This window comes from Pundamilia nyererei, unplaced genomic scaffold (genome assembly GCF_000239375.1).
Source record: "Pundamilia nyererei isolate P.nyererei 1_Seehausen unplaced genomic scaffold, PunNye1.0 scaffold00058, whole genome shotgun sequence".
In the NCBI taxonomy this organism is placed as follows: Eukaryota; Metazoa; Chordata; class Actinopteri; order Cichliformes; family Cichlidae; genus Pundamilia; species Pundamilia nyererei.
The window spans coordinates 3,114,490-3,125,782 of record NW_005187459.1 but is presented as its reverse complement, the minus strand read 5'-3'; the positions used below and the strand labels follow the sequence as shown (position 1 = coordinate 3,125,782).

At 41.0% G+C, this 11,293-nt stretch overlaps 1 protein-coding gene across 1 annotated transcript in view; it reads right to left on the bottom strand.

Annotated features, from left to right (window-relative positions):
• Positions 1–11,293, bottom strand: part of mthfd1l (methylenetetrahydrofolate dehydrogenase (NADP+ dependent) 1 like) — a 47,596-nt gene that overhangs the window by 13,517 nt on the left and 22,786 nt on the right. Inside the window, exons 20-25 of the mRNA XM_005734507.2 lie at positions 6,478–6,617; positions 6,016–6,057; positions 2,952–3,055; positions 2,639–2,816; positions 1,258–1,365; positions 1,009–1,161 (exon numbers count right to left, since the gene is read on the bottom strand). Of these exons, the coding sequence (XP_005734564.2) occupies positions 1,009–1,161; positions 1,258–1,365; positions 2,639–2,816; positions 2,952–3,055; positions 6,016–6,057; positions 6,478–6,617 (725 nt within the window). The remainder of the gene's footprint in view (positions 1–1,008; positions 1,162–1,257; positions 1,366–2,638; positions 2,817–2,951; positions 3,056–6,015; positions 6,058–6,477; positions 6,618–11,293) is intronic.

The window sequence follows — 11,293 nt, the reverse complement described above, 5'->3', positions numbered from 1 at the left end:
GAAGAAATTATCTCATGGAGGTTTCTTGACTTTTTTCTTAATAAAGCCATTTTAAACAAAATAGCACAATTTTAACTGTGCCAGAGCAACAGGTGCTAACATGAAAATCATGCAGCGATTAGAAATGGTGTAATCTTTAAACTATTAAAAGTTTCAGTCTTGGGTCAGTGTGTCAAGCAGAAGCTAAGCCAACGAGTTCAGAGGACAAACAAAGAACTTCCTTTGGGTTAGAAGTCATAGTTCAAGAGATGTCAGTGTGCCAGTGGCTCCATAGGCAGCAGCACATCAAAGGCAGGTTGTGGAAAGTGGAGAGATGCCACAACCCTACAAGATGCCTTTCCAAGCATGGCCAGCGTCTCACACCTCTGGCCCAGCCTTTCAAAGCCAGGCCCTGAGGGCACACTGGTGAAACAGCGGGAGCCAAAGCACTCAGGAAGCCGCTTCCTTCCTGCCTGCCCAGCCCATCATCAAGCCAAAGGCTCCAGCCAGCCTTGTTTGCTCTAAGTAGGACTACATGGCTCAGGGAAAGCAACAGAGAGGACCAAAATCACACACACTCTCCGGGGACGAACTCGAGGGAGGAAGGAATTAACATTGACAGATGAATTAGCACATTCAAGGAACAATAATCCTACACACCCACCGAACCCTTGAAGATCAGAATGAGCTTCAAGGGTTGGAGAATGGAGATATTAAGCTTTGGCAAGGTTAAGGAACGGTGTCATGTTAACAAAATTAAATTGAACATTTTTCAAGAAAGAAGCAGCTGCACAGGCAAACGTGTAGGCACGAGAAACAAGAAAACACTTGTGGTGTGATTTCTGTGCAGACGTCTGCTTTACAGCCTACATAAAGCTGGTCCAAGTTTTCTCTGTAAGTGACACCAAATGCACTTTCTTATCACCTCTGTGCAGTATTGTGAAGCCAATCACTTTCAAAAAGCTCTGTGACTTCGCGCTATGAGGCATGGACCAAGACGTCAACGTTAACCTGCTGCAGACCACGTACCGTTCCCACTAATGGGTAGATGAAGCCAGCTCCGATGCTGGCACGGACATCTCTGATTGGCAAAACAAATCCAGTGGGTGCCCCCTTCTTGTCGGGCATGTGGGACAGGGACAGATGGGTCTTGGCCATGCAGATGGGCAATGAACCATAACCCTGGTAAAAGGCAAAAGAGAAATAGTCATTGTGTGACCTTGTCACAGAGGAAAGAGAAATGAGATGAGTCAGTTACTGCAGCGGCAGTGAGCTCACTTGTTGATGGTAATAATCTGTCTTGGTCTTGGCCTCTGGAGACAGCTCGATGTCATCGGCCCCGTACACTCTCTGGGCTATTGTTCTGATCTTCTCCACGATCGACATCTATCGGAAGGACAGCGCATCAAACGCAGGTGAACACACAACAGCTCTACACTCAAAGGGAAGTGAGGAAATTAGATTTGGTGAAGTGAACACATATCAGCGTGACATCAGAATCAAACACAGTTCAGTAAAATGAATTAAATATTTAAACTTTGAGCTCTTATCAGACATGTGATAGCTAAGAAAGCTGCCTTTATTCCTCTGTTAAAGTGACTATTCGGATTTTCTGCCCATTTGACTGAAGCCAAGTACACAATGTCATTTGCTTTTAGATCTTGATCAAGCCTGTCTCCATTTCAGGGGTATTTAGACAACAATCAATGATGGACTCGTGTATTTGCAATTCTACTTTCTTTTAATGTGACAAAAGACTTCTGACAAACTGAAAGGGATGCACAAATATTACTTCTGACCTGGAAGACTGATGGCCTAATTTCTAATGCAAAACTGCCCGAGGTGTGGTTTGTAAACAAAGCCGACACATTCAGGTGTCATTAGATTAAAAAAAGAACGTTATATCTGATTCTCCCTTGACACTACAAACCTTTGTTTTTCCTTTTTGGTCAAAAACATGTAATAACAGAGGATTTGAGCACTATGGCATCAACAGCTTATTAATGAGAAACCTATAAAAAACATTTATAAACACATCTTTGACTTCTTTCTTCATCTCCTAAACTGCAGCTTGTCGCAGAATATCTCGTCACTAATGTATTCAGAATTTCAGCATCTTCGCTATGAGACACCATCACCTGCCAGGTGTATCGAGGTGCAGTTCTTCTGTATCATCGATCCGAGCTGCTAACTTGGAACTTTAGCAGGTATGGGATATTCTCACACTACCTTCTCTTCTGGCAAACATCCAAGCCTGAGGTTTTCTGTCTGACCTTCCCTCTAACTCGTCTAGCACATGGAATAATCAAAAAATTGAACACCTTATTATACAGCAGTTAAGGTTTGATTTATTAATTTAATATCCAATAAATCCTGTTGTTGAGAGCGCTTGCATGCAGGCACATGCTTACTGCTAATGGAGCCATGCACAAAGACACAAACAGCATAACAAGGTCAGTTAATTTAAGTCACAACCTCCTAGACTCGCTAACTCAAACCAGCTGATGTTTTTTTACTTCAACCTACTCTAGCTCCCAAAATCAACACAATTTACTAATTATCCAACACTGAAACAGTAGGAACAGGGATACCGCATATCGTAGAGCAATAACTAAATAAAATAACTAAATAAAATTTCCACTACATTATCTGCACTCACCTCTGTGTTGTAGAGAAACTGGTAGTCGCTGGGTTTGCTGGCAGCCTCCTTCACAGCCTGGGCGAGCTCCGAGCAGCCTCTTCCACCCTGCGCCCAGTGGTTGCACGGCAAAGCGTCGGATGCGCCACACTCTTTCGCTATCTGACATACAAGGTCGATCTCTGCCTGGGTGTCTGTCCTAAACGATCCGAGGAAAAAAGCACCATTAGCAGCGCGAAGCTGGCGTTTATATACAATACAAATTAATCACAATTAGTAGCTTTACTTGCAGTTAGCTATTTTTAAAAAAATATAGCCGTAATATACAACTTACTTGAAGACATTAACAGCAACCACGACTGGTACCCCAAACAGATGTGCAATCTGGATCTGCTTCCTGAGATTGCTACGGCAGCCGCCAGCAACCAGGCTCAGGTTCTAGAGGTGGAAGAGAAAGAGGAAAGAGAGCAGAGGTAACAAACTGTTATTAAAAAACAAAACACATCTAACCCATAAAATGTGCCACAACTTGAACCAAAACATATTATAAATGTAATAGACGAGCTACACGTCCTGTAGCTTCATAACATCTGCGCTGCACAGTTTCTTACAAGGTGGATGTGTTCATTTGGCTTCTTTAACAGAATAAACAATACACAGGGCTGTGTTATATTATCCCGCCCACGATTACACCGGTATATTATGCAATATAAAAATGTCACATTGTGTCACATCTTTTCTACATGAGTTTAAGTTCAGGGGATGCCCAAGAGCTGCACATCAGTTACTTTAACATTCCCCAACAACCTGCAAATTATGCAAGAAAACGGTTCCTGTTAAAGGTGAAATCACGGCGTGAGGGAGGAGATACTATCATCTGTGACCTAAATGTAAGCAAAATACTCCACCAAGCATCGTTGGAGCACTTCCAAGTTGCACTCCATGAGGGGGGGAGATGGTAGATGGAATTTATTGATTCAGCTACATGGTGGAAAACCAGAGCTTTCAGCAGGTGGTTAAAAACCTGTTACACTTATATCGTGATAGAATTTCAAGGCCATATCCCTCACTCCGAGTACTATATAAGTCAGAAATAAGTACTTAAATGGTTTGCAGAAATCTTACATGCTAATTGTGTCCTGTGGATCTTTGTTCTATGAAAACACTCAGCCCCCGCCAAAAAGAAATTCCTGTCTTACTTAATACTGAAATTATTCTGTGTCATAATAAAAATACAAAAAACCCCTAAAAGATAACAAATGAGATGGAGAAAGTTTTCCTGCATCTTCAGCTCACCAGTGGAAAAAATGCTAAAGATTCTTGTGTAACTGATAAGCAGTTTACAGAGATATGATTTAAAGGGCATGACAGGAAATCTGTGATTCTAGTGGGAGTTTCATTTAAATACATTAATGTCCTATTCACCATTTTGTATAAGTTGTTCAGGCTGATATAAAATGTCTCGTTACTAACACTTGTGTGCTTTGCATGTGATTGCATCATTATACTTGATCCGGTGATGTGTGCAGCAATTCAATAGCTCATATTGAACCGCATGCTACTACGTGCACACTGTAGTAGCTTCACGATTAGCTCCTATGCGACCAAAGTAATCTAATCTAGCACTATTTGTGTGTAGCCACAGGCTAAGAAGAGTAAGGCCATACAGGTCCCATAAATTCATTTCCTGAGCTCTGCTTTCCTCAGTACTTCTGGTTCTTATTACAGCCTTTACAGTTAACCTTAATTAACTGCTCCATTATTTACTCAGCTGAACCTGCCTGAGAGACCACTGATTTTGGCCAGATACAGCCGCACACACACACACACACACACACACACACAGAATCCCGACTCCACTTTTGTTTAAGTCTACATAGTAGAAACCGACGGCAAATGTTCTCTTAATACATCAAATGCTTCTAATCACGGTTGTTGGCAGCAGATCTATGCAGGTAGATGGAGATTTAAATGTCAGTGGGAATGCAGCTGAAAGCTTGAGGTGGACTGGTTCAGTACAATCTCCAAGACCCTTTATTGCATCACATAAACATCTTATAAATGCTGTCAAATGACGTCTCCCTTCCATGATTTTTCTGGTTAATATTACACATGTTTGACACAGAGGAGAGACCAAGTATACATTAATACAAAGATGATGCACTGCTCTGTAAGTAGCCCTAATGTGTACAGTAAGCCCATTAGGAGCCAGGTCACAAAACAGCTGCATGAAGAGGAAGTGGGATCACCACCCACGGTCATGCTTCACTGCCATGGTAGTTTACTCAAAACACAGCACCAAGCACATCACCAAATAGAGTTATGTTAATGAGTGTAAATAGCCTTAATTCTCCTGAAAACATCCTGAACTTTCAGACTAAATACAATAAGGACAGATACAGATAACTATTTTATCCTAATTACAAGTGATGCCACGGGCCAATAATTACCTCCCATCCCCCATTATTTTACCACACTGCCTTTTTCTTTAACTCTCTTGTAACTCAATGCATTTAGGCATGTAGATGTGGTCAAGACGAGCTGCTGGCAGCATTAGAATGGGAAAGAAAGGTACTTTAAGTGACTTTGGATGTGGGTGCATGTTTGAGTATTTCAGAAACTGCTAATCTACTGGGACTTTTCCCACACAACCATCTCCAGGATTTGCTGGTTGGGAAAAAGAGAAAATATCCAGTAGGCAGCAATTCTCTGGGTGAAAATATCTTATTGATATCAGAGGTCAGAGGAGAATGGCCAGACTGCTTCGAACTAACAGGAAAGTAATATAAACTCAAATTACCACTCGTTATAATTAAAGAACGCAGAAAAATGCACAACATGTTGAAACATTGAAGCAGATGAGTTAAAGCAGCAGAAAATTACACTGGTTGCCACTCGTGCCAGCTAAGAACAGGAAAAGTAAGCTAAAATTGCACAGGGTCACCAAAATCGAACGACAGAAAGTTGGAAAAAAGCCTTGTCTGGTCTTGTCTGAGCCTCGAATTTTGCTGCCACATTCAGACTGCTGCGTCAGGATTTGGTGGGCACAACATAAAAGCATGGATCCCTCGTGCCTTGTGTCAAATGTTTAGGCTGGTGGTGATATATTTTCTTGGCAGAATTCGGACCTCTTATTGCTGACCATGCCTATCTCTTTAAGACTACAGTGTACCCATCTTCTCGTGGCTGCTTCCAGCAGGATAACGCACCATCGTGTCAACATGGACCAAAACCTCTGAGGAATATTTCCAGTAATTTGTTAAATCTGTGCCACAAAGAATTAAGGCGGTTCTGAAGGCAAACGGGTTCCAACCCAGTACTAGCAAAGCATATACCTAACAAAGTGTTTGGTGAGTGTATATTTATGTTTGCTCATGCATATTTTTCATGGTTCCTACCTCATCGGTATACTCTCGGGGAAGCGGTGCACCTGCAGATACCTAAAACCGTACAAACAGACCAACAAATTAGACACTTCAGCATCACAGGTTTTGTCCATATGGGAGATAAACAAGAAATCAACCCTTCTAATTCTTAATATTTTCACAAGCAAATCTATAAACACAGTTATTAATTTGGAAGATTAATTTCAGCAAACAGGATGAAGACTAATGAATACCAAGAAACTGAGATAACCCTATGAGATAGTCAGCTCATTAAATTCAATTGAGTTACAGCTCAGCACAGGATCGCAGTGCCTTTCATGACCATTAAGAGCATTTTACTATTGGAGTTTGTCAATCACAAGCTGCGCTAGATTTTCAGACATTTAAGTGAGTGGTTCTTTAATTCATCCACACCAGAGAAGAATTTATGGCTAGGCTATACTGTGTTATTACAACAGCGCTGTGTTGACCTACATTTGGGCCGCCGCCGTGCATCTTTAGCGCTCGAACGGTTGCGACCAGCACCACCACACTGGGCCTCAAACCAGAGGCTCGACATTTGATGTTGAAGAATTTCTCCATCCCAATGTCAGCTCCGAAACCTGCCTCGGTCACTGTGAGGAAACAGGCACAAAACGCATAAACATGTCTACCAGTGAATTATTTAATTACATAATAAAATTTATGGTCAGCAAATAAAGAATGTGAGCAGACTGCGATTCAGCCGTGTTAGAAGCTGGAGCAGCGGCGCTGGACACAGGCATTAAAGTATCATCTTGCTTGAAATAACTCATCTTCCACCTTCAAGCCATGTTTGACCCAATTTGACCTCACAGCACCACATGTGAGCTCGATTACACGCCTGGAAGAGACATGGGAACGGTTTCTGAACAGTAGTACTGAGTAATGGGTACATTGTAGGGGCTCTGAAAAAGACAGAGGGCCTCTGATACAGACAGCTCTACGCACAGGCCTCTTGAACAGGCTCCAAACAAAGCAAATACCCCACCTGAAATGGCAGCCTTTGTCAAGATAAGGTTTCCTGCTACATGCTGGCTAGTTTTACACATTTTACAGTAAAACTAAAGTTTATTTCCCATCAAAAGTGTTTAGGCAGGTTTTAATCACCTTGGGCTGTTTGTTTAGTCTGCTCAGATGCCATTATTCTTCCCTTTCGGTACTTGAAAGGGAAGAATTCACTGCAAGCTTCCAAGTCTGTTTCCTTGTGATCTCTGAAGCTTTTGGTTTGTGCTAAAGATGGATCATGATGAATCATCACAGTTTGCAGGATAGACCGCACAATGCGCTGAAAGTCGACTACATTATTACTGCAAATATTTTAGCTTTTATTCAAGAGGACAGTGCAGTGTGTGTGCAGGAAGAAAGGGAGAAAGTGAGCGAGGAATGACATGCAAGAGATGATTTAGAGTGGCCTTCAGTCACCAGGCTCGACCAGGTGAGCTATAGTGGCATTGCCCCAACACTTTTACTGGTACTAGTAAAGACTAACGGCTTTGCTGTTTGGTTAAATGCTTTGCCTTTGTTCCAACACATATTTTACGAGAAATCTTCCAGTAAAACATTTAATCTAAATCTAAAATCCAAACAGAATAAATGCACCGTAACGTGCATGGAGTCCAGTTTGTAGTTTAACGCTTCACGAACTCTTTGTGACCACGAGAAGAGAGATTAAGCCTTCAAATGCAGTATGATTTTCTGTCAGTCAAATTAATAACGTTTGTTTTGAATGTCTCCCACGGGTCCCGATAATATAGAGGACTTTGTCAATGTGACATAATGTCAACAAGTTGTGGTCCATTAGTAGCAGCTGGCCCTCGCAATATTAGTGTAAAATGTTTTTTTTTTTTTTTTTTTAAAGGAACCAGTCTAAACCAGCTGATCTCAGAAAACATTTATCAAAGTAGTGATAATTTAAGTATTATTAAAGGATAAAAAAAAACATGTCAGTGATTAACGCAAGGAAAAACTCTAATTAAGCCCAAAAGTAAATTTTTACAAATTTAAGACTGATGAAAATCACAAAACACAGAAAACTCAGTCAGAAAACCCCCACAGAATTTAGCTGAAATACAATCTTTAAATGGTACTGGAATCTACAAGGAGTACTGTCCCATGACAACCAAATATTACTAAGGAACAAAGACCAAGGCGCAGATTTGTTTTAACAGCCAAGGGTAATTATCCATATTACAGTTTTGTTATTCTAATAAAAAACAACTAACTTTTGTAATTGCCGAACTAACTGGGTGGGCAGGTCAGGACATTATTGACTAAAAACAATCACAGGGTTTAAGAGCCAAAAAAGGGATTGTTGTGAGAGAAAAGGTCACCAGATGACCAAATATAGGGCAAATCGCTCACTATGGGTATTCACGAAAAATAACATTAACAGGAGGAGTTTGCTGTTATTTTCCCATTTTGGGGGAGTTTTTTTGGAGTTAACATTTTTTTTTTATTTATTTATTTTTTAAAGAACCAATACACAACCCATAAACTTAATCATCTACAGACCCCGCTTCCCCTCTTGCTCAAACTAACCCATCCTGGATAACCTCTTTCTTCCAGTGGTGTAACATCTGTGCTCGTCAACTGCTAACCTTATTGACAGTTAATTTGATTAAAACGATTAAAAAAAAAAACAAAAAACAAAAAAACAACCCAAATGGGACTCAGATGGGAAAAACAAATAAAATGTTTGTGTCATTCTGATCAGTTTTGCGTCTCATAAAAGTTTTTGTGCGTAGGACCCTGTGCGCAGACTTGAGCTCCACAGAGACGGGCTTTGACCAGTTCCACTTCTGAACGTAGACAGTAATGACGAAGAGATGGGTTTACAAATTGAAAAGGGAACGAGGGGAGGGGGGCTTGGATCTATTTCCACTTGGAGGGAAGCGTCACTGCAAATCAAATCTGAGCGGTCTCCTTCATTCTAACATAAATCATTCCCATCCTGATGAGAGCTGTCTCCGCCAAGAGGAGTCACTGAAGTGAAGTGAATCATAAGCTATGACCTTCAACGCCATCGCCGTTATTAAAAAAAACTAAATGATGGAATAACTTTTGGAAGATTTGAACTTTTGGAAGGCTTTTATAATTACATAAAAAAATTAATCAGGCTTTTTTACATTCTACTTTTATTACATGTAATGTCTAATATGTCAAGTCGTTTTCTTGGTTCAACTTTGAAGACTTAAAGTTTATGACAGCAAAATAATGAGTCCTCACTAAATTTTATGAGCTAAACTGTGTTTAATCCAAAAAGAAATTTGCTGAAAACATTTATTGACATGCCTTTGGAAACACGAGAGTACTTTAGCTTGGCAGTACTTGTGTCTGACATTTGATGAAATAATAATAATAATAATAATAATGGATTGGATTTATATAGCGCTTTTCAAGGCACCCAAAGCGCTTTACAATGCCACTATTCATTCACTCTCACATTCATACACTGGTGGAGGCAAGCTACGGTTGTAGCCACAGCTGCTCTGGGGCAGACTGAAAGAAGCGAGGCTGCCATATCGCGCCATCGGCCCCTCTGGCCAACACCAGTAGGCAAGTAGGGTAAAGTGTCTTGCCCAAGGACACAACGACCAGGACAGAGAGCCCAGGGATCGAACCGGCGACCTTCCGGTTACAGATGCGATTCCCAACCCCCTGAGCCACGGTCAATCTCTCTGAGGCTTTAGAGAAAAAACAAGTGTTTGCGAGAAGAAATGCATCACTCTGCTTTGTTTGTCTTCGTTTAATGCTAGTCACGGTGTGATTTATTTCACGAGACGCGAGCGTAAATTTACTTCAAGGAGGGAAGGCGAGAGGAGGAGAGAAAGAAGATGGAAATACCTGAGAAATGAAATTAAATCAGAAAGTTGAGAAAGTCTTTTGGAGAGCAGAACTAAGTCTAACAGGACTTAGTTTCTTGGAATACCAACAACAACATTTAGCAGAAACTGTGACTTGGGGGGCCTTGGCTGCATCGCCTGCATCTTGAAAAGTCTATCTGCTCAAAGAGGAAAAAAAATAAAGCCTGCGGGAGGACTGCAAAAATGTAACTCGGCTTTCTTTTGGCCAAATAGCGCTCAGTGCAATGTTTCTCATTAGCACCACACTAGAGCTTTGGCTCTGAATACAAAAACAGCTTGCCAACAAAAATATGATTCTTAGGTACAGTATTTGTGGATTTCCAGAAACTTTATGACAAAAAGCGAGCACAAGAGTACTCACACGACACAACGCAGCATATTGAGAGGTGAAAAAAAGAAAACAGAAAAGACAGTTTCCCCTCGATGGCATTGCATCAAGCGGGAAAGTGAACCCGGAGGATGTCCTAAGGAAACACTTGCAAGCTTCCTGTTCTGCATGACAACCCTGAACTGCCCAGAGACCGAGAGGGAAGGAAGAGGTCGATGATGTTGTGAGCAGAGTCAGAGAGAAGGAGAGAGAGAAAGATCGGGATGGTGGAACTAGATGTCAAAGCATTGGTATCAGCACAGCTGCCAATAAAAACACAAACACTGCAGAGCAGGCTGCACGACCATCTATGTGCTGTTAGTTTTCCACAATAAGAGACTTAAAAGTAAAAAGTACTACTACTTTAATCAAATGTCAGAACACATGCCTGTCATTATTTGCCTTAAGGCTCTTTAATTTAACTTCTTTAATTTTTGTGTAATGAACAAACAAACTGAGAAAAGCTAAATCAGCTAATCCTATAACATCTCTAACTAAATGTTCAAGCGATCATAAAGAAATGTGATTTATCTCTCATCCATCTGCATTTGCTCAAAAGGTGGTGTACACCCTGGACTATTGGCCAGTGGTCTATTTGCTGGGTGACCACCATTCATGCTCACATTACCTCCTAGAGCAGCGGTCCCCAACCCCCGGGCCACGGACTGGTTTGATACCGGGCTGCGAGAGTTGAGGCTCAGGTGTGAAATTTATGCTTTTCAGGGTTTTTAAAATCGATTTTTATCGTTAACTCTGTTTGCCTGGGCCTTTTCCCGTGTGTTATGAATAAATCTTCCTTTTTTTGGTACTGGTTTTATTTTGTTGTATTTTTCCGCAACACCTTAAACGCCGGTCCGTGAAAATATTGTCAGAGATAAACCAGCATACATAAACCAAAAGGTTCGGGACCGCTGTCCTAGAGCCAATTTAGAATCAAATTCTATAATGTAACCGAGTTTTCTTTTAAATTGAATTCACATAATTGTTCAAACATAATTTTCAAGCAACTGTTTGTCTATGTAGGTGATAAAAAAAAAAA